This window comes from Protopterus annectens, chromosome 2.part2, assembly GCF_019279795.1.
Source record: "Protopterus annectens isolate FY-2018-M chromosome 2.part2, PAN1.0, whole genome shotgun sequence".
NCBI lineage: Eukaryota > Metazoa > Chordata > Ceratodontiformes > Protopteridae > Protopterus > Protopterus annectens.
This window is the reverse complement of record NC_056730.1, coordinates 1,112,506,111-1,112,530,701: the sequence shown is the minus strand read 5'-3', so window position 1 is coordinate 1,112,530,701 and position 24,591 is coordinate 1,112,506,111. Positions and strand designations below refer to the sequence as shown.

The 24,591-nt window shown below is 36.0% G+C and overlaps 1 protein-coding gene across 1 annotated transcript in view; it reads left to right on the top strand.

The window, feature by feature from the left end:
* PGM5 (phosphoglucomutase 5) overlaps positions 1–24,591 on the top strand; it is a 1,541,798-nt gene that overhangs the window by 518,297 nt on the left and 998,910 nt on the right. The window contains exon 4 of the mRNA XM_044064330.1: positions 14,148–14,273. Within this exon, the coding sequence (XP_043920265.1) occupies positions 14,148–14,273 (126 nt within the window). The remainder of the gene's footprint in view (positions 1–14,147; positions 14,274–24,591) is intronic.

The following is a 24,591-nucleotide window of genomic DNA, read 5'->3' as shown; positions in this document are numbered from 1 at the left end:
AACCTCCTGTAATAGAGGCCCATGGGATAAATGCAAGTGACTTCCTGAGGACATCAAATGTTTCACCTATATGGCTTCTGAATGTCAGTGGCTTTTTACTTTATCATTTTAAGACTTTATGGATGCATTCCACATCTAGCATTCTAGCTGTGGACATGCATGTTTCAACCTTCTCATTACCTGATCAGCACAGCATAAGTGGACTGTTTGGCTAAATGTCAGAAACACAGGGTCTTTATACCCAGCTGATGACCATAACTATTTAGGTGTCTGTAAAATATCCCAACTAACATCCAAACCAAAGAGTAAAAAGGTCACACAGACTAACTAATTAGTAAAAACTCAAGAAAAAACTAGCCAAGCTAGAGTTTTCACTGTGTGATACCTTAAATGTTGTCATGGACAGTAGTCATGGACATACAGAATCTGTATAGCTGAAACACTTGATGTCCTTAAGAGGTCATTTGCATACATCCCATGGGCCTGTATTATAGGAGGTTTAAAGTATCACACATTGAAAACTCTAGCTTGGCTATGTTTTACTTGTATTTTTTTTTCTAATTTGGTTTGTTTGTCTGACTTTTTTACTTTTTGTTTTGGATGTTATTTGGGATATTTTGTAGACATCTTAATGGTTATGGACATCAGCTGGGTGAAAGACTCTGTGTTTATAAAGTATATATACAGTTAACTTATGCTGTGCTGATGAGATCATGAGAAGCCTGAAACATACATGTCTACAGCTAGTGGTATTAGGCTTTATTGGCCTCAATGTATGCACAAAGACTTAAAAAGAAAAAGTAAAAAGTCGTGGACATTCAGGAGCCGTATAGCTGAAACACTTGACGTCCTTAAGGGGTCATTTGCATATATCTCTTGGACCTCTATTACAAGAGGTTTAAGTTATCACCCTGAGAAAACTCTAGCTTGGCTAGGTTTTTCTTGTAGTTTTTACAAATCCCTCATAACTGGGAAGTGATAGAAATGCAGGCTTTGGGCAGATCTCCAGGAAGTGATAGTTTGATTATACAAATTTAGGGGAACAGCAGCTATACATTGCTTCCTTACCTGGGGACAATGTTTAATGAATTTATTATGGAAACAGGCCACTGTAGCAGTACTGCCAAAGGAGGGAAGAATCCATATCTGCTATCCTTGTTTAGATCAATATTTATACTTAGTCATGATTGGTATTTATATATATTATAGCTGCATATGGTGCCCTAGCAAGGCAATCGACCTCAGCCTAGAGTATTGCAGAAGATGTTTCTAGGTTTCATTTTGTGGGATCCCAGGAAAAAGTGTTTACTCTATTTTAGGGTAATTAAGGAAGTTGTCTGTATGTCTCAGATAAACATAACGCATCTTGTATAGGCTTTGGATCTTACTGGAACTTCTACTAATGTGTGCTGCAGTTTAAATGGGGTGTTATTTACCATTACAGGTTTTTCTACAGACAGTGTACTATCATAAAAAGTTAACACAGTAGATTATGAGTGGGTAGGACAAAGGGAAACACTTTTACAGAAACTTTAAAAGACAAGATTGTTCTTTTAGTCCTTATTTGAACTATATCAAACAGCATTATAAGCAGTTGAAATAAAATCTGAGTAAAATGACACGTTATACCACACCAAAGTCAACAAAATGTATCTCAATTCCAGTCTGAAGAAGTTTCTAAGGATGAGCTTTAGAGAAACAAAAAACACTTACTAGTTAATCTTCAGCTTTGTCATTAGTTTCAGCCTTGCTATTAATGTATGTCTCTGGGGTTTCATTCTTTTGCAGACCACATTGCTTTCAGTTTATTTTTTTTTTTTGTGAGCAGTGATTTTAAAGCCACTTAACCTTCAGCATTGCTTACATGTTGGATTCTATGCATTCAGAGGTGAAGAGTGTTAACACAGGCACTACTGATAGTCTTTAATGCTGTAAAATAGAATGGTATTTATATTTCAGAAAAGACTTGTTAGTGTGCTAAACATTTTATTGTTTATTATGGCAGTTATTTATATTATCATCTTCAGTAAAAAAAATAGAAGAGAAAGATAGTGAGAGAAAGAGGGAGGGAGGGGCTGAAGATGGTATGGAATTCTGAAATAACCACATAGAAACTTGGACAGTAAGCTCTGGTCCAAATAAAATGATGTGCAACTGGCTGTCAGCCATAGGTAGAGGAATGGTAACCAGATGCAAAACTGAAACATATTGCAAGAGAAAGTCTGTTTATTTGCTAATGATGCATTTACATTTTGTTTATTTTTATATACACAGCATTTATTGTGGTTATGGAAATTCCTGGTTAATTTGTAAGCACTGTATGCTCACCATAAAGATTACTGCTGTAGTATAGTTCCATGTACAGGAATTAGCCATAAGCAGAAATGCATTCATCCAGCAACATTTCTACAGCTGTTAGACATTCCACGAGTGGAGCTCTTCTTCTACCCATGATGAAAATGTCAGTACAGCCTTTAGCCCTGAAAGAAAGAGCAACCCATTCTATCTTCAATTATTTATTTGCTTATTAACCATAAGAAGCATGCAGTAGTCAGCCATCCATTGTTTCCCAGGCTACTTCTAGAATGTGATAAGTACCCCAGTTTGGACAATTTGTTAGCCATTGTAATTCTTTTATACTTGGTTTGAGCATCATTTTTTGTTTTGTTTCCAATACACTGGGCCAAAAGCCAACAAGTGGCCATCATTTAGGTAGCTATAAGGGGTTGTTAGATTTTTTTTGACAAACATGAATCTTCACGCCACTCCAGATGCCATTTATTGCACCCAGGACTCAGCATGCAGCTCATGTCAGCATGGGCTTGCCACATGCTTCAAAAAATGACTTGACCCTGTCCCCTGAAAACAGCACTCCCATAAAGTCTGCAGTCTACACTGAGGATTCATTCAAGGGAACATTTACCCTGGCATACATTCCCACACTCTTTCCCTGAGCAGAGGCATGGCGGAAGTCCTGGCATTCTTTTCTCCTGCACCAGCTCTAGCAGAAGTCCAAGCCACTAATTGAACTTGGGTCATCGGGGTCATAGTCAGGGTTTTATGCCTGTGTGCCAGTGGAGCTGACTAGCTCATCATTTTTTGAGGGCTATTTTTGTGGCCCATGATTTCCCCAGAAAAAAAAAAATTTCAAAAGTGTTCCTGAGAGGAACTACATTTTCTCGCATTCTGCTTCAGTGAAGGCCATTAGGCCAGGTACATAACCTAAAAGGTAAGACTCAAGCATGTGCAAAACTATTGACTAAAGGTGTCATACACACTGACCCCCGTAGAGATATCAAACCTGCTAGTAGATAGGTTTGGTGAAAGTTTTACTCTCTTATCCCCTCCAAACTTATCACAAACCTTGCCCCCAACCCCCCCCCATCCCTACATATCTGAAGAGCAGGTCATTAAAGCCTGTCAAAGGCAAAAAGACCCCACCTCTATGGGACCAGACAGCATCCCAGGCTGTCTTCTAAACAAACTAAAACATGAACTAGTATCACCATTAAGTACCCTTTTCAATCATAGCCTAACCACAGGCTTTGTTCCTGTGGAATGGAGAACAGCAACCGTTATTCCCCTACATAAAGGTGGCCTAGCAACAGACCCAGGAAATTACAGACTCATAAGCCTGACCAGTCTCATCTGTAAGGCCATGGAACGTGTTATTATAGACCTCATAAATAAAGGCATAGGTGACCTCCAAACCCTGGATCCAACCCAAAACAGCTTCATCAAGGTGAGATCCTTCCCATTAAATTTGGTGGATTTCTTCGAAAATGTAACCAGGGCCATTGATGAGGGCAAATCTGTGCACACAGCATACCTTGACTTGGCAAAGGCTTTTGATACAATCCCATACTCAGACATTACTGATAAACTTAGCAAACTGAATGTAAACCCCTTTGTTATAAGATGGGTTGCCAGCTGTCTCATAAACTGGACATACACTATCAAAGTGTGTGACTCCACATCAACCAGCATACCTGTCAGCAGCACGGTGTCACAGGGGTCAGTATTGGGCCCCCTACTGTTTGGTATATACTTCTTAGAAGTTCAGGCCAAAAACTAAGGGGTTGTAGCTGACCAAGTTTGTGGACTACTGCAACTAGATGCAACTATTGAATCCCCAAATGATGTCAGTATACTCCAGTTGGATCTTATGCAGACCAATGACTGGAGTCTTAGTCACGATCTCAAACTGAATGCAAAGAAATGCATCATCATTCCTTTCATCAAAAACAATGTCCTTTCATACTATCAAATTAACAACAATAATACCTAAGTACCTATGAAGTGGTACGGGATCTGGGATCACAAGTTGAATGTGACCTTAACTTTGACTACCATGTATCTACTGTAGTAAGTAAGGCTTTCCCTGTAGCACACTTGATTAGTAAAGGCATTGCCTCAAGAGCGAAGGAGGTTATAACACCTCTGTACTCAACATTAATCAGACCCATAATTGACTATAACATCCTGTTCGGCATGTACTGTACAAAGTACCTGCAGCAATTGGAGAGACCTCTGATGTTTCTAATAAAGAAGATCAAGGGACTCCAGCACATACTTTACACAGACCGACAAAGTTCCTGTCACTATACTCTGTATCATATAGACTTCTTAGGGGAGACTTATGTGTGGCTTACAGAACAATCTCAGGCCTAAAGCTAGTGAAATTGCTGTACATCCGTAAATAAAATGAGGCTAGAGCTACCTATTCCAGGGACATAAATATGGCCTGCAACTTAAATATGACATGTTGGAGGGACAGATTTGTCTCCCAGTGACTGCCACATCTTTGAAATATGCTATCAAGTCATGAGTACTTCTAGGATACTATTCCAAAGGAATCTAGATGAGTGGATGGGGCACCATAAATTCTTACCAGGGAGAGTGCTCACAACCTTCCTGGACATGGGCAATCATTACTAAATGCAATCCTGGGTATTGACTAGCGTATTTATGGTATTACATTGGGATGAAATGACTAGGCTTGAAAAAACCTCCGGGTCGATAGCTTAGTAAACTCCTATGATCCTATTTAATAAGATAATTCTTCTCATCATACCTGGAACTTTAAGGCCTTCTTTAGCACAAGAAATGTACTGACTTGACTATGGGATGTCTGTCTATCCATCTCTCAATCAGAAAAAATATTTCAAACTAGCAGAAAAAGGGAAAGATTGCTAAGAAAAAGCACTAGCATTAAAAAATTGAGAATACTGGAAGACTGGTTTTGAAGGATTACACAAGCACACTGCACATAGCCTAGGAGACCCCAGCTATCCTTCTCAGGCCTGAGGGTTGCAATCCTATTAAGACACTACTTCACCTACTGTCTGCTCATTGGTAACTACTTTGGAATGCTAGGCTCCTGTCTCTGTTAGTACCTTTGGAAACAGGTAGTGCACTTCTAAGATCAGAAATGAGCCATGTTTCAGTGATTTCTGTAACAGTACTACAGTACTAGAACCCAGTTCCCAGCATACCTCTCATCTGTCCCTGATTTTGCAGAACTTTCCATATTTTGTCTCATATTTGTGCCATGTCCCTCCTATTTTTTTTTCAGGAAAATTACTTATGATTGCAGTCAGACAATAATGCCAAATATTAGAGTTTCATATTTCTTAATTGCTTAGAAAATGAATGTTGATGCAAAACCTGCATTCTATTAATTTGTAAGTGAACTAGAATAATATTTAGAAATTGTTTCCGATTTTTGGCATTTGTTCCCATATTGGTTTTGATCTTGTGCAGAATTTTTTAGCAAAGAAGTTAAAAAATGTGGTTCCTGGGCTTCTGTGGGCATGCCAATCCTTTTAAGATTAGTGTTTATTCCCTGAGTTTTAAAGGTGTCCACGTCATTGCAAGAGATGCATATTAGTGAAGCACCTACCAGTAGTAGGCAGGACTCTTATTACTGCTACTGTTATAATACTTACAACCATTTTGCTTGTAGTTGTGTTTGGTCAATGGCTATCTACCACGCTGACACCTTTTCCAACTCACACAGATGTTGATTACAAAAAGTTTGCAGAGGAATACATTGTGTTCTGGTACTGGCAAAACTTCTCCCCCCATGAAAGCACTGGGCATCTATTTAAGGCATATCTCCATTAGCCAAAAGAAGGGGAGACCAAGAGGATCTGGTATCTTGAAAATACATCTCATTCTGAGTTACAAGGAGAATCAGATCTGAGAAACCCTTCTCCAGAAGTTATACCTGATTCTGAACTAGATTGTGATGAAGAAGATTTGAGAGGTCCTTCTCTGGAAGAGATACCTGATTCTAAATTGGAGGGTGAAAAAGATCTGAGAAGTCCTTCTCCAGAAGTTTCATTTGATCCTGACTTCAAAGATGAGGAAGCATATAGCTTTCTTTGACCACATGCATGCACTGCTATTTTATGATATGAATGTTGAAGACAATATTGCTTCCTTTCCCAAATTGAGAGGGAGCTTCCTTTAATGAGGCTTTCAGTCTCATGAGGGAGCATTTTAAGCAGTGGTAGGTCAAGAATTTATCAAATTCCCAGAGAAATACCATGAACTTTTGGAAATGATGGAAAACAAGCACCCTGCCACCAGTCATTCAGTCCTTCATAAATACCTTTACAAACAATTTGTTACAGCTACATTCCAAACCATGCACCTCCAAAAAACCTGACTGCTACAAGGATATTTATAAGAAACCAGCAGTATATCCAATAGGCATTTCAGTGGACACAGCTAGGCATTCTAAATTAACACTTGGAATTAACACAATCTCCACTGATGCAAAAAGCAGGGAAAATAACTATTCTAACATGAATATTTACACCTCATACACCTTTGGAATCAGAAACATAAAATTCCAGGCTCATATGATTCAATATCAATTACGTATTCTAAAGCAAAGTAGAGACATGAGCAAGAAAGCTGACAATGATGCTCTGAGGTAAGAACTTGGCAGATTACCTAACACTGTTACAAAAGTTGGGGAAGTGTGTAATTACATTCGGCTATGATACCATCGATTCTTGTGTTGTGGGGCAGCCCCAGTCAGTGTTGCCAAAATACCTGCCTGGCTAAGAAATCAAGCCCTCCATGAGGATGTAAAGAAGTTACTACATGTACTTTTAGATAAACATATGTGTTCCATTCCAAGGGATATTTAAAAATTTTGAAGAGAAGGGAAAAACTATGCAGTGAATCAGCTTGTTTACCATTAAGTTCCAAGGCACCGCAGGAGTTACCCCTTATAAATTGTTATTCTCTCAGAAACAATGTAAGGCACAATAGTTCAAATGAAAAATAATCTTGGAAAAAGAACAAAATTATTTGCTGAGAGGCAGAATATGTCAGTGCAGGCATGTTATAAAGGTGGTCCCAAGCCAGTAATGTGGAAAACAGAAAGAACTGACTACCTAACCCTTCTCCCGACTACTTAGTTCTTCTAGCTCATCCTCCTTGTCTTTCCCCTTATATCCTGGATGAGAAGCTGTCCTACACCATGGGTAACTAGCTTTGCCTAACTTGAGACATTTAGTAATGATGGTGGTGTCCACAGGTTACCAGGCAAAGCTGGAAAAGTTCTTACCTTTCCTAATGATGTCACCATTCCCTTCCAACCAGACTGTCATACTTGTACTCAACATAGAACAGCTGCTAAACATTTGGACATGGAAGGGGTACCTAAGCAGGATCAGAACAAACCTTCTGCTCAGCTGTTTCTAGAACTAAATAAGGATGGTCTGTGGAATACCTCATCTGGATGTCTTCACTTTAAGCAAGTACCTACTGGTCAAAAAAAATGCTCCCAGTTCAGGTCCCACTGTCCTTACATAAAAGTGATGCACTGCTAGCAAACCTGGACAAAAATGATGGTAATTCACATATCAGCATTCACAGATACTAGAGACAATCCTCAGATTTGTGTAGGGAACTAATAACTTCAATTTACTATTCTATATTTTGCTTCTGTTACTCAGAATATTTAATAAATGCTTAGCACCACTTTTTGCCATTCTGCTACAAAGGGGGCACACTTAATTATTAATTACACAATTATATGATGTAAGTTTCCTCAAAGGAAAAGCTCAAGATATCCCTAGATTACATGATCCTATCCCTGACTAACTAGGGAATCTCTCTGAACCTGCCAAAATCAAATTTGACACCAGTGTGCACCAAGATCTTTGTAGCACAGCTCTAGATTCCAAAGCAATCAGGCTGTCCTTGCCCCAGGAAAAAAGCCTTTTTCTGCATCAGATTTTACTTGAGTAGTACAGAAGAGTTGCTTGAAAGACATGAGTCTTTTTACAAACCCTGCAGAACATGGCAATATACGTCTCCATAGTTCCGTCAACTGGATTACATAGGAGGAAAATGCAGTATATCATAAAACGATAAAATGCTGTGAAACTGACATCCTTCCCCACTTTCTCAGGTGAGTTTCCCTTATCCCAGCAGTCTATATGGAAATCCTGTCTTGATTACAAGTTAAGATTAACTCAAAGTCAGCTTTGCTGATATGGAACCTACTTATTCCTTTACAACAGATACTTCACATATAGGTACCCCAAGAGTACAGGAGTTCCATTAAGCTCATAAATAAATATATAAATCCTGAAGAGATGACAGCCTTGGTCTTTGCAGTATAGATTTTCAAATCAATTCTATACCCAGGCACTTTATGCATTGTTATTGATAACATCACAGTTATGCTGATATGTCAGAAATAAGAAGGAACCCACATGTATCCATTTTGCAGCTTAGTTAACATAGCACTGGGCTGTCCTACATCTCCAAGCCATCTAAACTACCTTTTAACCATAATACATCAGGAGATTATATGTGCGGGTTTCTTTGCCATCCAATGTGCGTGGCAGCTAATAAGAAAGTTTTTGTGCAATAGTATAGATATGGAGAAGCATAGAGATGGACTTGCTCACCTCTCAGTGCAGCCATCAGGTAAAAAGTTCTGCTCTAGGACTGTGGATGAATTGTGTATGCCATGTAAGCAGGAACGTTTCTATTCATTCTGTCCAAGCATCTCCTTCCAAAAGTTCTGCTAAGAGCAAGAAGAGAAACAAAACCTTCATCCTCATAGCATGCCTGTGGTCAGGGTAGCTACAGTTCTTTCAAATAGCTCAGATGAACTCAGAAGAACTTCCAATCCACTGCATCATCTTGATACAGCAGAAAGGTCTTTGGTGAATCCACACCTAAAGAGTTTCACATTGGTTACATGGATGATATTAGAATAGTCCTTGTCAGAGACGTGTTCTTCCCAGATATGGTTCATATACTTCAAGAAGCCTCAAAGCTCAACACTGGGGAAGTCTTTCATGGTAAGTGGAAAAGGTTCTCAGATTTGTACACCTCTAAACAAGTATAACCAACAGCTGCTTCTACTCTTCTGTTCTTAAAATATGTAGCTGAACTTTTTGATGAAGATACAGTTTATTCACCTTTTAATTAAGTGCCACCTGTCAGCCATTTCAACTTGCCTTCCAGTAAAAGTCTGTTTCTTCCCATTTCTACTCCGATCACCTTAAAAAAGTGACACATACAAAGTATCTAACAATAAAAGTTTCATTAAGACAAACCAACAAATGTTTTGTACACTATCAAAGCTAAAACACTTTTTAAAGAAAAACCATCAAATGATTCAAATTGAAATTACATAGACAAATCAGATGTGTAAACCACAGCATGCTTTAACATACTGTAGCATAGCTGTTTAGCTGTTCGGTGCTTTCATCTTTTATAAATGTCCTTTTGCCGAGCTAAGCAAATATACTATATTTTAGTGTGCTGTGGTTTGTACAGCGTTGGATATTTTCTTCTGATTGTTAAGAATACTGTTGAGAATGTTACTGCATGGAGATATCTTCATAAAGCATTATCCATACTTTTTACATCATAATTGTATTCTCTTATATGATCTCTAAAGTTTCATTCTGTTTTGCTTACATATAAAGTGCTTTGCAGTGCAAGTGAACATACTAGCAATGAAATTACAGAAACAGTTAGAATAGCATGTGCAACAAGTTCCTGGATAACATAAGTTTTCAGTCAAGATTACTTTTAGCAGAATTTAGTAGGTATATAACAAACAAATTACCACAGGGGTCTTTTTAAGCCTAGCCATACATCCCATATTTATCCGACAAGTATGATGCACTAGAGGTTATATTTAAGGGTATGTGTAAGCTAGGACATGTGTGGTCAAACATTTACAGGCTGCCTCTATCCATTAAAGAAACAGGTGACAGACCAGGGGTGAATTTCTGATTTCCCATCCACTAGTCCAGGTTATACTTGGATAGGATCAGGAAAGAACACTGATGGGAGAAGGGGTATTATCTGAGACACATACTTGTCTCTCCATGTCCTATTTGTGTCACAAGTAAGGTAAGTTGCTGGATCAGGTAGTTCTGATAATATTTGTTTTGTGGGTATGTAATAGGTCCATCCAAGTGAGATCATGGGATGCCTTGTATGCCAGACATATATCACCCCTCAGCAGTCTGTAGAAGGCAAAGTATATGGATAGACCATTGAGGGTTGAGCTATGCCTAGTAACATTTCTCGTATAGATAACATATAGTCTTACAGGTGATCTAATATTATTTTATTAGAGGCACACTCCAATATTTCTGCCAGTTATTTAGAACTCTTTACTATCATGTGTATACTTTGTTATAATTTGTGTTTATCGTTTTGTAACAAGTTTCTTATTCACAATTATGTTTCTACAAAAATTAAATCTTTTTTCTTCTATATTGTGAAAAGCTACAATTAAAAATTCCACTACATATCCCCTACATTTACTTCTGTTTAAAATTGCTATCTCATTATAATTTTAAAAATACTTATGTTTTTATGTATATGTCCAAATCATTTCTCACATATTTCAGGTGGTTGGGATTCTTATAACAAAGGATCCTATTTCTTTCAACTGGTTTTCTATAAATATAAGTCATAGTTTTTATTACAGACTGAACAATTTAAGAAATAAACAACAGTAATAGTACTTAGGTAAATGTCAAGCCTATTTCAATGCACTACACAGAAGTCTGAAATTTGGTTACCATAGTGTAGCTACCATGCTGACAATAATAGGGTTACTTAGAAGGATATTTGAGGGATTGGAGGTGAAAATCAAAGTGGGGAAGTTCTTCTCTGTTAAGTTGTGTCTGGACAGAGGAACCAGACAGGGGTGCCCTCTCCACCATTGTTACTTGCTTTATATTTAGAGCCATTAGCAAAGAAAATAAGGAACTCATAATTTTGAGGATATAATTGGTACAGTAATCAAGAAAAGTTGACTTTATTTGCAGACAATATTATTGTGTTTCTGATAAAACCAGAAAAGAACACCACATTGTGCAATATTCTGAGACAGTCTCAAGTGCTTTTGGTATGTAAAATTAAGCTATTGCTGTGAACTGTGTAACCACACATAAATTGGTTCAACAATACCCATATTTATGGGACCATGATAAAATGAAATATTTAGGAGTATGGGTTAAAAAGGATTCTGTTATGGTAAGTAAGGATATGTGGGAAAAGGCTTAACAAAAGATAACACAAGAACTAAGAAACTAGAAGCTCTTGTCTATGGATATGAATAGCAAAATACAAGCAGTAAAAATCTTTTTAGTCCTTTTAGTTTTATACACAGGTTGGGCATATTTTTATAAATGACACAAGACGCTGAGGAAAGTAAATTGATAAAGAATTAAAAGATTTTATCTGGGAGGGGAAGAGGGCAAGACTCAAGTGGGATAAGTTGATCATTCCAATAGAACAAGTGGTTTATGATCACCTGATTTGAAGGGGTATTTTAGGGCTACACACGTTAAGGCTCTTATAAATAATGCTCTCAGAAAGCTACAATTAAAAGTGGGAAGAGATGATGAAGTATGTAGGAAATTTAAGAAATAACATAAAAAACTACTTCAGCTAAGGACCTGTGACTACCAAATATTTGTCTTATGGATGCATCTCTTACTTTTTGTGTATTTTAGGAAAACCAAAATGTGTTGGTTATTTTGGATTTTCTACTTTACAGGAACCATATTCCATTTTTGAAATATGTCCATTTAGCAATAGTTCATACATTGTAGTATCAACATATCTTGAAACTAGACATCTGAATTAGCTGACGATTTTCATAAGACATTGTATCTGAAAATGATTCTTCTCTACCTTTCAGATATTTACTACCATTGAAAACAACAGTAGCTCCTCATTTATTAGCAATCAGCATTTGCAGCTTAAATATTTGCACTAATAAAGCATATAAAGCAGCTGTTTCAGATATAAGATATTTATATTTCATAGTATCAAAAATGTTTATTTCATTTTCACACAATCTTAAAAATAAGTCTTTCTTATTACACATTTGGTTTCTGCCTAAAATGCTGATCATCGGTTTTCTCCTATCTCAGATTATCCATTTATTCCTTTACAGTAGGCAAGATTTGAGATGAAGGTTATTGCACTGTAACTGGGGCAGGGATTTTTTATCCATGCAAGGGAATGAACTATCCCCAGCTGAAGGCACACTGTACCGTGATACCTCATATATGTTACATGCATGCTGTCATGCCTGTGATTGTGAGGCAGTGAGCTGCACCTTGTCCTGTTGCTGTGAAGAAAAACATGCATAATCACGGTGTCGTTCTGATTTGTACCAGAAGGTGGGAGGCTATGCCAGTATTCCATACCTTCCCCAACAGTCCCCTCCCTGGTTATCTCCACCAAAATGACCAGTCTCACTGATTGAGCCCAGGGCTCCTAGATTGCAGTCAAGAAAAAGGATAGTTATCACATATTACGCCCTCACAATGGTACATATTCTCTTTAGACATTTGTATATCACTATCATTGGACATTTGTAAAATACAGTTAGATAAATATATGGGAGAGAAAAATGTTATTTATGGCTTCAAGGAATCTGCATCCTTTAGACTTCAGACCTAAATGCAGTACCAACAAACTATGGAAATTTGTTTTGCAAACTGCTATATCAGTATTGTCATAAGTACAAATGTTCAGTATAGGTGTAAAAACGCAGCGCCTTCAATATTTTATCAGAGACAATTATACATCAGGTTGACTGCTGAACTAGTCATGTGTTTGTAAAATGGATACCAACATTCACCTCTCAAACTTGACATCCATGTCATGAACACATGACCAGATCATTATGATTGGAGACCTGGTTAAAGTCCTGTATGTGCTTGGCAGGACCAGCTGCTTTGCTGTTCATTATCCCTGAAAAATAGACATTTAGTTACAATTTACAGTACCTGTCATTTTACTGCCTATTTTAGTCAAGACAAGACAATGATTGAATTTCTCTTGTGCCTTACAGCATACTGTTGAATAATCTTCTGTTACTCTAATTTAATTTACCACTGGTAGGTAGAACATATTATGTACCTTTGTTTCGGTATAAAACATAACATAAAAGCTCAAAGAGAATGCAAAAGTATTGCAAGGTAAGTACTTGTCTGGCACAGACAATCTGAACTTTGGAACTATGGGGTATGCAGGAAGTGAATAGATGGAGAGATAGATAGATAGATAGATAGATAGATAGATAGATAGATAGATAGATAGATAGATAGATAGAAATACAAATTCCAAACAGCTGATTTTTTATGTTTGATAGAATTTGTTAATATGTCTAGAAAGATGTGTAGACATCTGACTTAAAATAAAAATTGCAGATAGATGCAGTATTGTTTCTGTTTTCATGCTGATATCTAAACAAACAGTAAATTCAGCAACAAAAGTAGTATACAAAGATATATTTTTTATTTTAATTTCTGTTTCAGTTTGCAACTGGTTGTCTTACTGAATGCAAAGTCCCCTTGATAGAAGAGGACAGTAATTTCAATCAGAAGCTGGATGGAGAGCATTAACAAGATGGTGTTTATTACATGTACATGAGTACCTGTGTCATATGAATGCTCTGTATGACTGCAGAGAGGTACATGGTAATGCTTTACTTATGCTGGTTGTCGTTAGGTTCTGTCACTCTGCAATGATAATTTTTGTAAACAAAGATATTGCCTGCAGCCATGGCTCACTAAAACTCTGATATAGTCTCATCAGAAATTTTGTATGCTTTCTCTTGCCAGTTGAAATTGTGGATTCAGTGGACATTTACCTCAACGTTCTTCGAAATATATTTGATTTCAGTGCAATCAAGGGTCTTCTGACAGGACCTAATCAACTGAAAATAAGAATAGATGCTATGAATGGAGGTAAGATTTATTACTTTCATTTATTCCTTTGAAGCCCAGGGATAATACATATTTTCAGTAAAGCTTTCTACTCTCCTATTGTTCTCATGATAATTTGTAATAACAAAAACATGCCCAACATAAACAGTACTTATGTGACTAGTTCTTTGCACACTAGTTAGCCCTGCAATATGGAAATGGCTTGGTTTGTCTTTTTTAATTTTACTGTACTCTGAGTATTCTGTATGAATTATTTTCCTTAATTTCTGTTACTTTCTTATACTATATAATGATGATAGTAACATATTTCATCTTGCCCTTGTTTAGACAATTCAGAAAATAGATATTGCAATATAATACCATGGTAGCATAAATTAGGCTGCGTGGTTGAAATCTTTAGATTCACATATGCCTGCAATCATTTTTTTGCCACTGGCACATTTGTTAACAGTCTGTAGTATATTAGCTACTGCTTCTGAAAAAATACATGTTCATTTCTTGGTTCCATTTGCTTCATGTGAGATATCCAAGATTTCTGAATAATGCAGAGCACTTCTTTTCAAGAATATCCACTATGGCTCTTGTATTGCAGGCCCTCTGGAGATTAAAAGTCTTTAACAATTTATTTACCAATCATGTATCTTTGTTTGCTTCCACTTTGCAATCTACTAATATTTGTGAGGAATACATGTGCATACAACATTAGTTTTGCAAAAATAGAGCTATGATTAAACTGGATATCTAAATTAGTAATATACAATACCTATTAAATAACCAAGATTCATCTTGCAGCTCCCACTGCTTAATACTGGCTGCAAGTTCTTATAGGGTACACATGATTCGGCTGAAAGCATAGAAATGAAAGGAAAGCTAAATCATTAGGTAATATGAAATCATCTCATGGCAAAAGGATCCAGGATGACAGTGTCAACCATTCAGAGAACGGAACAGAAGAGAATACGACAAGGAAATAATATATACATTTCTAAATACCACAAATATGCACAAAGGGTACAAGTGGAAGCCACTGCTTACTAAACTGCAGTGTTAAGCCAGCTCCATGATGAACAAGGATAAAGCCTTAAGTGAAACATAGATATGGGTTCAGTTATTAGCCTGCATGTTGGAGAAGCTAAATGGGGAGAATGGGACTGATCTGTGCCACCAGTTCAATGATTTTGGGATTGAGGGATGTCAGATTGGTCTGCCATGTTGTTCAGTCATCTAACAGAGCATGGGTGTGGTGGTATGTCAACAGTAACTATTTGGGGGGGGGGTTGCCAATATAACAATGGTTCCCTGTATCTGAGATGTACATTCATGTGCTGTGTGAGGATATTAGATATCGTTATCTGTGCTGGTATGACTGGTTGAAGTTTTGTAAATAACTGGAAATAATTGTAAATTATTATCTCATGTCATGTTCATTTCTTACTTCTATTTGCTTCATGTGAGATATCCAAGATTTCTGAATAATGCAGAACACTTCTTTTCAAAAATATCCACTGTAGTTCTTGTATTGCAGGCCAGCATGACTAGCTATAATTGTATAAATTATTTTATGTCTTGTGATTATCACTATGATTTATGCAAGATGTTTGAATGTCAAACAGTGTTCTTCTGGCTGACCAAATTTACGTACTTTTCTAAAGAGAATTCCGAATGTATGTTATGCCAGAGTCAGCTGATCTAGATGTGATGTCATTGTGTGCCAGGGCTGGGAGAATAGAATCTTCACTGCAACTGTTTGATTACTTTTCAAAGTCTGATATGAGAGAGTAGAATTATCATAGCAGCTTCCTTATTACTTTTAAAAATCTGCTACAAAAACAGGTTCTGAGTCAGCTGTTCAGTTACTTTCCAGAGGTGTTTAGCAGTAGTAGTCCAGTTGTTTCCAGAGTAGTTGTTCCAGTCACTGAGGACAGACAAAAGCCTGGAGTGTGGATGTAATTCCTCATCCTACTTTGCAGAAGTAAGAGTATAATCTTGTCTAGCTAAGTTGTTTAGATTAGACAAGGGCAGTTAATCTTCAGATAGAGAACTACAGCTAGTTAGAGGTTTTCTAAAAGCAATATGGGATCTGTCCTACAGTATTATTTTCATATTTCTTGTGAGTGAAACTCGGTTGTTTAATGGAATTTGTTTTTCAGTGTTTACATGTTTTAAATCCTTTTATTTATTATTAAATATTTTATTACCTCTTATTGTGGTTGGTTATTTAATGAATACTTTTAATAACTTGAGAGTGTTTATGCTTATTGTGATAATGCCAGGACAATTCCAAAAAGCCTTACTGCTTGGGTTACATGCTACCATTTGCATCAAATCTATTTTACCCAATATAATTGAGCACCCCTTTTGAAGGGTATTGTGGTATTTGACTGGTGGCAGCTGTTATCTTGTAATTTGGGAAAGGGGACACACCAGGAAAATATGTGTCAGTCTTTCCCATATATATGTGTGAATATCAGACATTTAAGAATGAGTTTATCAGATACCTAGAACTGGGAAACAGTGCTCTGGAGTGGTTAGTGTGGAGACTCAATGGGGACCTTAAGTAAAGCATATAGTTCAGTCCCAGGTTTGGAGCCTGTCCCCAGTGTACTCTTAGGGGAATTGTGTATTTCTATCCCTGCTTTTAGTGATACTCCCTTACCAGACACAGTGGTGAGGACTGAGACTCCTTAGTTACTGCTCTGGGGTGAAGATGGCTCATCACATGCTGAAGCAAGCACAGTATGGACCTGATGTTGTAGGAGTTCCTGTAAGTCCAAGCAGCATTACAAATTGTTTAAGATAATTAAAAAATCACTGCCTTCTCCATGGTTACTCATTCAGTGCTGCTTTCTCACTCATGGGCAGCAAACCTTCTTCATGTTTGCCTAATAATGGCTCCCCACAACTAGAGCTCAAATCCAATGATAGTGAGCCTGACTGTTTGTATGTATGAGTAACAAAAAGACCAAGAGAAAAATTCAGTATAAAAGAGTCATTAGAAATGAGAATGGAATGACTATTGTCAAGAGAAATATCTTCATTAAATGACTATGTTTGTGGGTGACACAAACTTAAAGAAGAAGAAATACAGTAGTAATTACACTAAAAATGCATGAAAATGTCATGGATGTGATTTTATAGTTTCAAAATTAAAATACAAATTTACATTTTTTTGCAGTCTGTACAGTTACAGAGGGCCTACTACACTTGCTGGAAATGCACATGCTGTAAAGATAACAGCTCTTATACTTCATCATGAAATCTATTACTTCATGAATAAAAAGCTCTAAACTTATATTTTCTGACAGTATGGGGTATTCATAACCTAAAATATAAACTAAATATTTTTAGAGGGTGACTTTGCCTCCTACATCTATTTAGTTATATATTCTTGCTGCAATATCACTCCAAACTTAAGAGAGAGATCATTCATAATACTGAAAAAAAACAATTATTATTTTTCTGCTACCCCTTGATGCCAAAGCCCTATTATAACATCAACTTCAAGCATCAGTATGTCACTATAGCAAACAATGAGAAATTCTACCGTGTATAAAACTATCTAAAGTTGGCCTGCTCAGGCACAGAGCAAAACAAGCACTTAAGTTATCAGGAAAGTCAGAGTACATAGGCTGCAGCATTTAGGGAGGGAAAAGTATACCGTAAATATCATCAGCTGAAACTTACATTTTATACAAATATTTCAAATGAAAAATGCATTTTATATTATTAACCAGTCTGAAATGTACCACAGAGGTAAGGATTGCTTGTGAATGGGTTCAAAACTTTACAGCATTTTCAGTATTTAACAGACTGACAGGTGTTTGCTTTTTCCTGCATAGGAATACCATAAGCCAAAAATAGAAAGGGTAGCCTGTGTGACATGGGGCACCTTAAACATTTTGTTGAACACCTTCCATTCCATGCTCTGCAGCAATATATATATATATATATATATATATATATATATATATATATATATATGGGTCTACTTTGTTTAGTTGAATCTCATTTCACTGAATTTCATTTCACCCCGACCACATTGCTGAAAACACATATTACTGAAAACTCATTTCACTGAATCTCATTTCACTGAACTGAACGTAGTGCATATGACACTGTGCAGAGTGGCACAGCTCCACCTTGTTTGTTTTGTATTTTATTTTACCAAAAACTTCAAAACAAAACATTTTAAACAATAGACGTGCATAGTTACAACACCAGTGACTAACTCTCTGCAGAAGACAATATGTACTCAAACTACGTGGGGGGCTTTGGCCCCCCACACACCTCAACTATATATACTAACTGCAGGATCAGACTACAGTGAGGAAAAGGGCAAATACCTTTTACTTGCATTACAGTACTCTACACAGTGCCATGTATACTAACTGCAGTTCAGTGAAATGAGATTCAGTGAAATGAGTTTTCAGTAATTTGAGTTTTCAGTGAAGTGGTTGGGGTAAAATGAAATTCAGTGAAATGAGATTCAGCGAAACAAAGTAGACTCGTGTGTATGTATGTGTATGTATATATATATATATATATATATATATATATATATATATATACTATACATATATGTGTGTGTGTGTGTGTGTGTGTGTGTTTTATATATATATATATATATATATATATATATATATATATATATATATATATATATATATATACACACACACATATACACTTATTGTGTAGAAATAAGCAGCTAGCTTGTGCATTGAATTTCACTGCCATATCCTAGCACTGTATAACATTTTGCCTTTAAGCTCAGAAACTACCATGGGAAAACCCTGTTAAAACTCAATCCTTAATCATAAACAGCCCCTCTATTGCAGGACTGGACAACATGGATATCCAATTTTAAAATACCTCTCTGGTCAGCTTGGTAGATTTGGACATCCTAAGTCAATGCAGCAATTGTCTCATGTTCTCAGACAATCAGTTAGTCATTAAAGAAAGTAACACTGTATGTGAGAGATATAAATGGACAACTTTCTTGGAGGCAAAAATCCCTCACACACAGACACATCACTAGCCACACTCACGTATTGTCTTATTCTGAGGCACTTAAAAGAAACCTTCCCAAATCTGAAAGACTTCCAAAGCCACCCAGTGGCAACATTGCTTCTCAGCAATCACTAAAGCACACACCAAAAACAACACCAAACATCTGACATAAGTCTGCACCCAATGGTCCCCCAAGAACAAAGCTCATAAGGCAAGTATATACTTTAATTAATACTCTTGTCACTGGCAACTCCATTGTGTGACACGCTGATACCCCACTCATCAAGTTAGACAAAGAGAAGATAATGGTTAGATGCCTATCTGGAGCCAGGATCCACACTATCATGCATGCACTCAAGTTACTGCACCTCAGGTACCAATGTGATTCTGTCATAGTCCATGTGGGTGTAAATGACCTGAGACATACCTCAATGGACTATATGAAAAGAGACCCTGTGGAGCTCTGTTTATATGTGTCACAGATCAGTAGAAGCCTTGAAATGAGCAGCATTCTACCTTCACCAAGAGGATGCCACAGTGTGAACATAAAATGATTAATTTTAATACGTGAAATAGTTTCTGGTGTCACTCCATGGAGAGCCAGTATCTGCCAGCATGGGATGACATGGTCGAATGACCACTCTACTTTGTGGAGTATGGGCTGCACCTGTTTCCCCTAGGATTTTTGGTATTGCCTAAACTTTTCCACCCTCTTAGAGCCTTTTTTTAAGCAATGTCAAAAAGACAAAACTACAAACATAGTGAAAAGGTCTCCAAGCAACCTTGGCAGGGAACAGTAGGCCTACCTCACAACTTTGTATAGCAAGACTGGATAATATCAGGGACAAAGTTAAATTATGCCTCCTAGAAACTGTGAAAGTTGATAGTCTAACAGCTTTTTGCACTACCCTGGATATGCAAAAGGATGTGAAGGGTGAAACTGTACCATCTGTCATTATTGAATGATGCCAATCATCCATGATTTAGAGGTACAGAAAAAAGGAGACATTGAGGACTTTTTGTATGGGTACATGTTACAAAGACTGTGTGTGTGTGTGTGTGTGTGTCTGTGTGTGTGTGTGTGTGTGTGTGTGTGTGTGCGTGTGTGTGTTTAAGAGAGTGAATGGGGGGACTGTGCGAACACAGTGTAGCTGTCAGGAAGTTCTGATTTGACTGTTGTTTAGAGACATGCAAATTTGCTGATATTGATGTCTTTCCTCATGGCAGCTAACATGTCTCTGAATCAGAAATCTCTGCATCGTGGACACAGAGCCTTTTTACCATGATCTTTAACACTAGAGGTGGAGTTCTTTAGGGATCCCCAGCATAGTATCGCTGATTAAATAATACATCATAACATTTTGTACTACATGACTTACCTAGAATGATGAGCAAACACTCATTACATGCGTTGGTGGTATTTTAAGATGACTGCATTGTATACAAGTTAGCTATGTGTAGCTTGTCACTGTTGCACTCCTTTTGATTGTACTGGGAATGAAGGTCCAAAGTCAGTGAACTTTTTTTAAGTATTTCTCTAATTAACTTAAAAAAAGTTAATTGAAAAACAAGTTTTGCACCAGTATGCATTTTCAGAACAAGAAAAAAAAACACTGATGTCCAGGATTATTGACTGACTGCAATTCTCAGTGGTTTACAAGAAAAATAAAAAATGTTACAAAAGACAAGGCAAAAATAAGAAACAAAATCAAGGACCTTCTTCAAAGTCAGTGAGACAATTGAATAGTATGGCCAGGAACTGTCATTTCCTGTATTTCTCCATGTTCTCCAGTACCTCAAAGGGAAGGCTTAAAAGTTTAATTTCAGATTTTTTCTGTTGACTTTGAGGCCTTTTTTGCTCATCTGTGAATGATTTCCTTGTGGAATAAATTATAGTTGATGTAATTTCCACCATCGCAACTTTTTTACTGTTACTGAGCTCATAAATGGTAGTATTCTTTTTTGTTCTACTTAGAAATGGAGTCATTTTGTTGCATCTTCAGAGATGACATTCATGTGTTTGTTATAGCCTTTGTAGCATGATTGCCTCCTCTGTAGTAAGGTAATTAAAGGCAAATGTTTTGCTAAAATAGTTGATTTTCTTGTACTACAGGTATACTTACACACACACACACACACACACACACACACACACACACACACACACACACACACACACACACACTTTTCACAGATCTTCACATTTCATGATATAATGTTTTTTAACCATTTTGACTGAGGCTTTATTTTCAGCCATGAAAAGTTCAGACTTCAAAGCACATTCATTATATAGACTTCATACTTTTTTTAAAAGAACAACTTTTTATTAATTTTAAAATAAAGATTGTACAAAATTATTTAAAGATAAATAGAACAAACACATAACTATTTACAGATACCCACAGCAAAATCAAACATAGAAAACTAAATCATTAAAATTTATCAAGTTGTTGTGTCTTTTGGCTTTTCCCGGTTAGGGTTCGCCACAGCGGAACTCCGGTCCGCTAATGATTGGCAGTAGATTTTTACGTGCCGAGTTACCGGCTCTGACGCACTACCTTCAATGAAGGTACGCCCATACATGCATGTCTCCACAGAGAAGACGCTCTAGCTGAGAATCGAACAGGACAACATCTTACTGTGAGGCGACAACGCTACCGCAGCACCACCACTGCAATGACATTAAAATTTATCAAGTAACTCATTTAATTTTGACCAAAGTCTAAACTGGTGAGTAATATTCTAAGTTTACATGTTAGCAGTTGACAATTATTTTTTACAGACATTTTTTGCTATATTAATGTATTCAGTGAAAGAAAGAGTAGTTTTACACTTCCAATTCATTGTGACTGTTTTTCTTCCTATAGCTAAAATTAACTAAAGGAGGGGCAGCTGCACCTTAGGAACAGAATCTAGAACTGGAGCATTAAATAAGATCAAGGAGTTATAAATGATACAATTATCTGTTCAGAAAGCTTAAGCAAAAATTCTAAATTCAACCCAAAAAGGAGTTACTATTTTGCTATCCAATATTGTATGAAACCAATCTGCATTAGAGTTCATTACACCTCCAATTAATTTTCCCATATATTAAACTGACTTTATGTGGAGTTAAAAAAGCGCTGTGAAGAAATCTCAATGTATATATATTCCAATAAAGAAAAGAAGTAGATTTTCCCATATATTAAAGAATTAAGGATTTATCTTCATCAGAAAAAGTGTTCTTATTAATCTTAGTAGAGGCTTAGTTGAGTAATTCCAAAATAATTAATCTGCAGAACCAAAATCTTCTCTTATTATTTTATAAATTATTATTAGAATTCATGAATCTTTAATAACTTATGTGGATGTAATGAGTGAAGGGAGAGGAATAGTATTTTTTTTTCTTTTTATGTAAACATAAGTCTTTCAAAATCCAGTAAAATATATTAATTTCAATTTTAGAGAAAGATTCTACAGCATAGCTGTTATTATTTAGTAATCTTTCATGAATGGATTTCCAAGTTGATTGGTAAGAGGAATTTAACCATAGAGATATTAAATTGAGAATTATGGATGTGGAATATAAAAGAACATTTGGAAAACTCAATCCACCTTCTTGCCAACTTTCAACATGCTAATCAAATGATATTCTTGGTTTATTGGGGAACCAGAGAAAATTAAGAAGAATAGAATTTTATTTCTTAAAGATTTTTTTTTCAGAGGGAGAATAATTAGTGATTGTAGATAGAAAAGTATTTTTGGTAGAATTATCATTTTTATTAATGTAAGTTTATCTTCCATTGTAAAAAAAATATTACAATTAATAATTATTTTAGTAACAGTGTCTATTAAATTACTATAATTTACTGTTATTGAGTCTTTTAAATTAGAGTTAATTATAATTCCATGATTTGTGGAATGTCCCAAATAACATTTTTATACTTTCTTAAATCTTTTTTAACTTTTTTATTAATAATCAGGGATCCACATTGAACCTGTTACTTTTTCAAAGTAAATAATAGACTTAGTTAAGTTTCTTTTGAAGCTTCAACATCATCACTTATTTTTAAAATGCCATCTGAAAATAACTGAATTTTACAGGGATAGCTTTCTTCTATTGAAAATCCCTGAATTTTGCTATTAGAGCTAATGAAGTTTGCAAAAGGTTCAGTTGTCAGAGCAAATAATAGAGGTGACAAGGGACAACCCTGTTTTGTACCTTTTAATATTTTGAAAGAGCTAGAAAGAAAAGAGTAAATTTTAACAAAAGAGAATGAGTTATTATATAGATTATTTATAAGATTTATATAATCTAGGGGAAATTCATATTGTTTAAATGCTTTGAACAAACAATTCCAACTGATAGAATCAAAATCCTTATTCATATCTAGACTTATTATAGTTAGTTCTTTTATGTTTTTATTACCAGATCTATTAAAGTATTATGTCTAATTATGCTATCCTGAGACCTTTCTATGTAGTATAAAACCAGTCTGATCATCATATATTAATCTTGGCATAATAAGGTTCAATCTTTTTGCAAGAATCAACATAAATATTTTATAACACTATTGCTGCAGTAAAACAATGTTGAAACTTGCAGATACTGGAAGAATAAATATTTTATTCAAAGCAAACATTAAGCACTTTCATCCTATTTTTTATAAGGACTTCATCAGAACTGACATTTTAACACAGACAAAAAAATGATTTAAATACCAAAAATAAAACAGTCATGTGCTGAAAAAGCAGCAATGAATGGCACCAAACTAAATGGGATCAATTAGCTACTTAAAAACTTTAGCTTGAAAATGACCTAATTGAAACAGCATTATTAAGTCCAGGAAATGTTGTTGCATCTAATTTAAGTTGCAGTCCTAACTCTCTTTTGAACAAATGTGCATCAAAAAAACCCTCTGTCATCTTTTAAAACCTGCTCAACAACTAAAAATTTAAAACGGTGATCTGGAATTGTATTAATTTGCCTATATAAGGCACTTGTAGTTTTTTTTTTTGTTCCTTACATCAAGAAGATGCTCATGAATTCAAGTTTTAAACTCTCTTCCTGTCACCCCCACATAAAAACCAAGGACAGAAATCACACAGTGCTAAATATAAGACTTTCCTGCTTAAACAGTTATAAAAGCCATTAATAAATAAGGTATGCTTGTTAAGCTGAACTTGATTTACTTTTTAATATGTGGGCATAAAGAACAAAAGCCACAGGAATACATACTTGTGTTTTTTTTCCAGTGGATATTTCCTTTATTAAAATTAGTAGGCCTTTCAAGAAGCTGATTAAAGGAGCTGTCCCTCCTGAAAACAAACAAAGGCTTATAGGGAACTG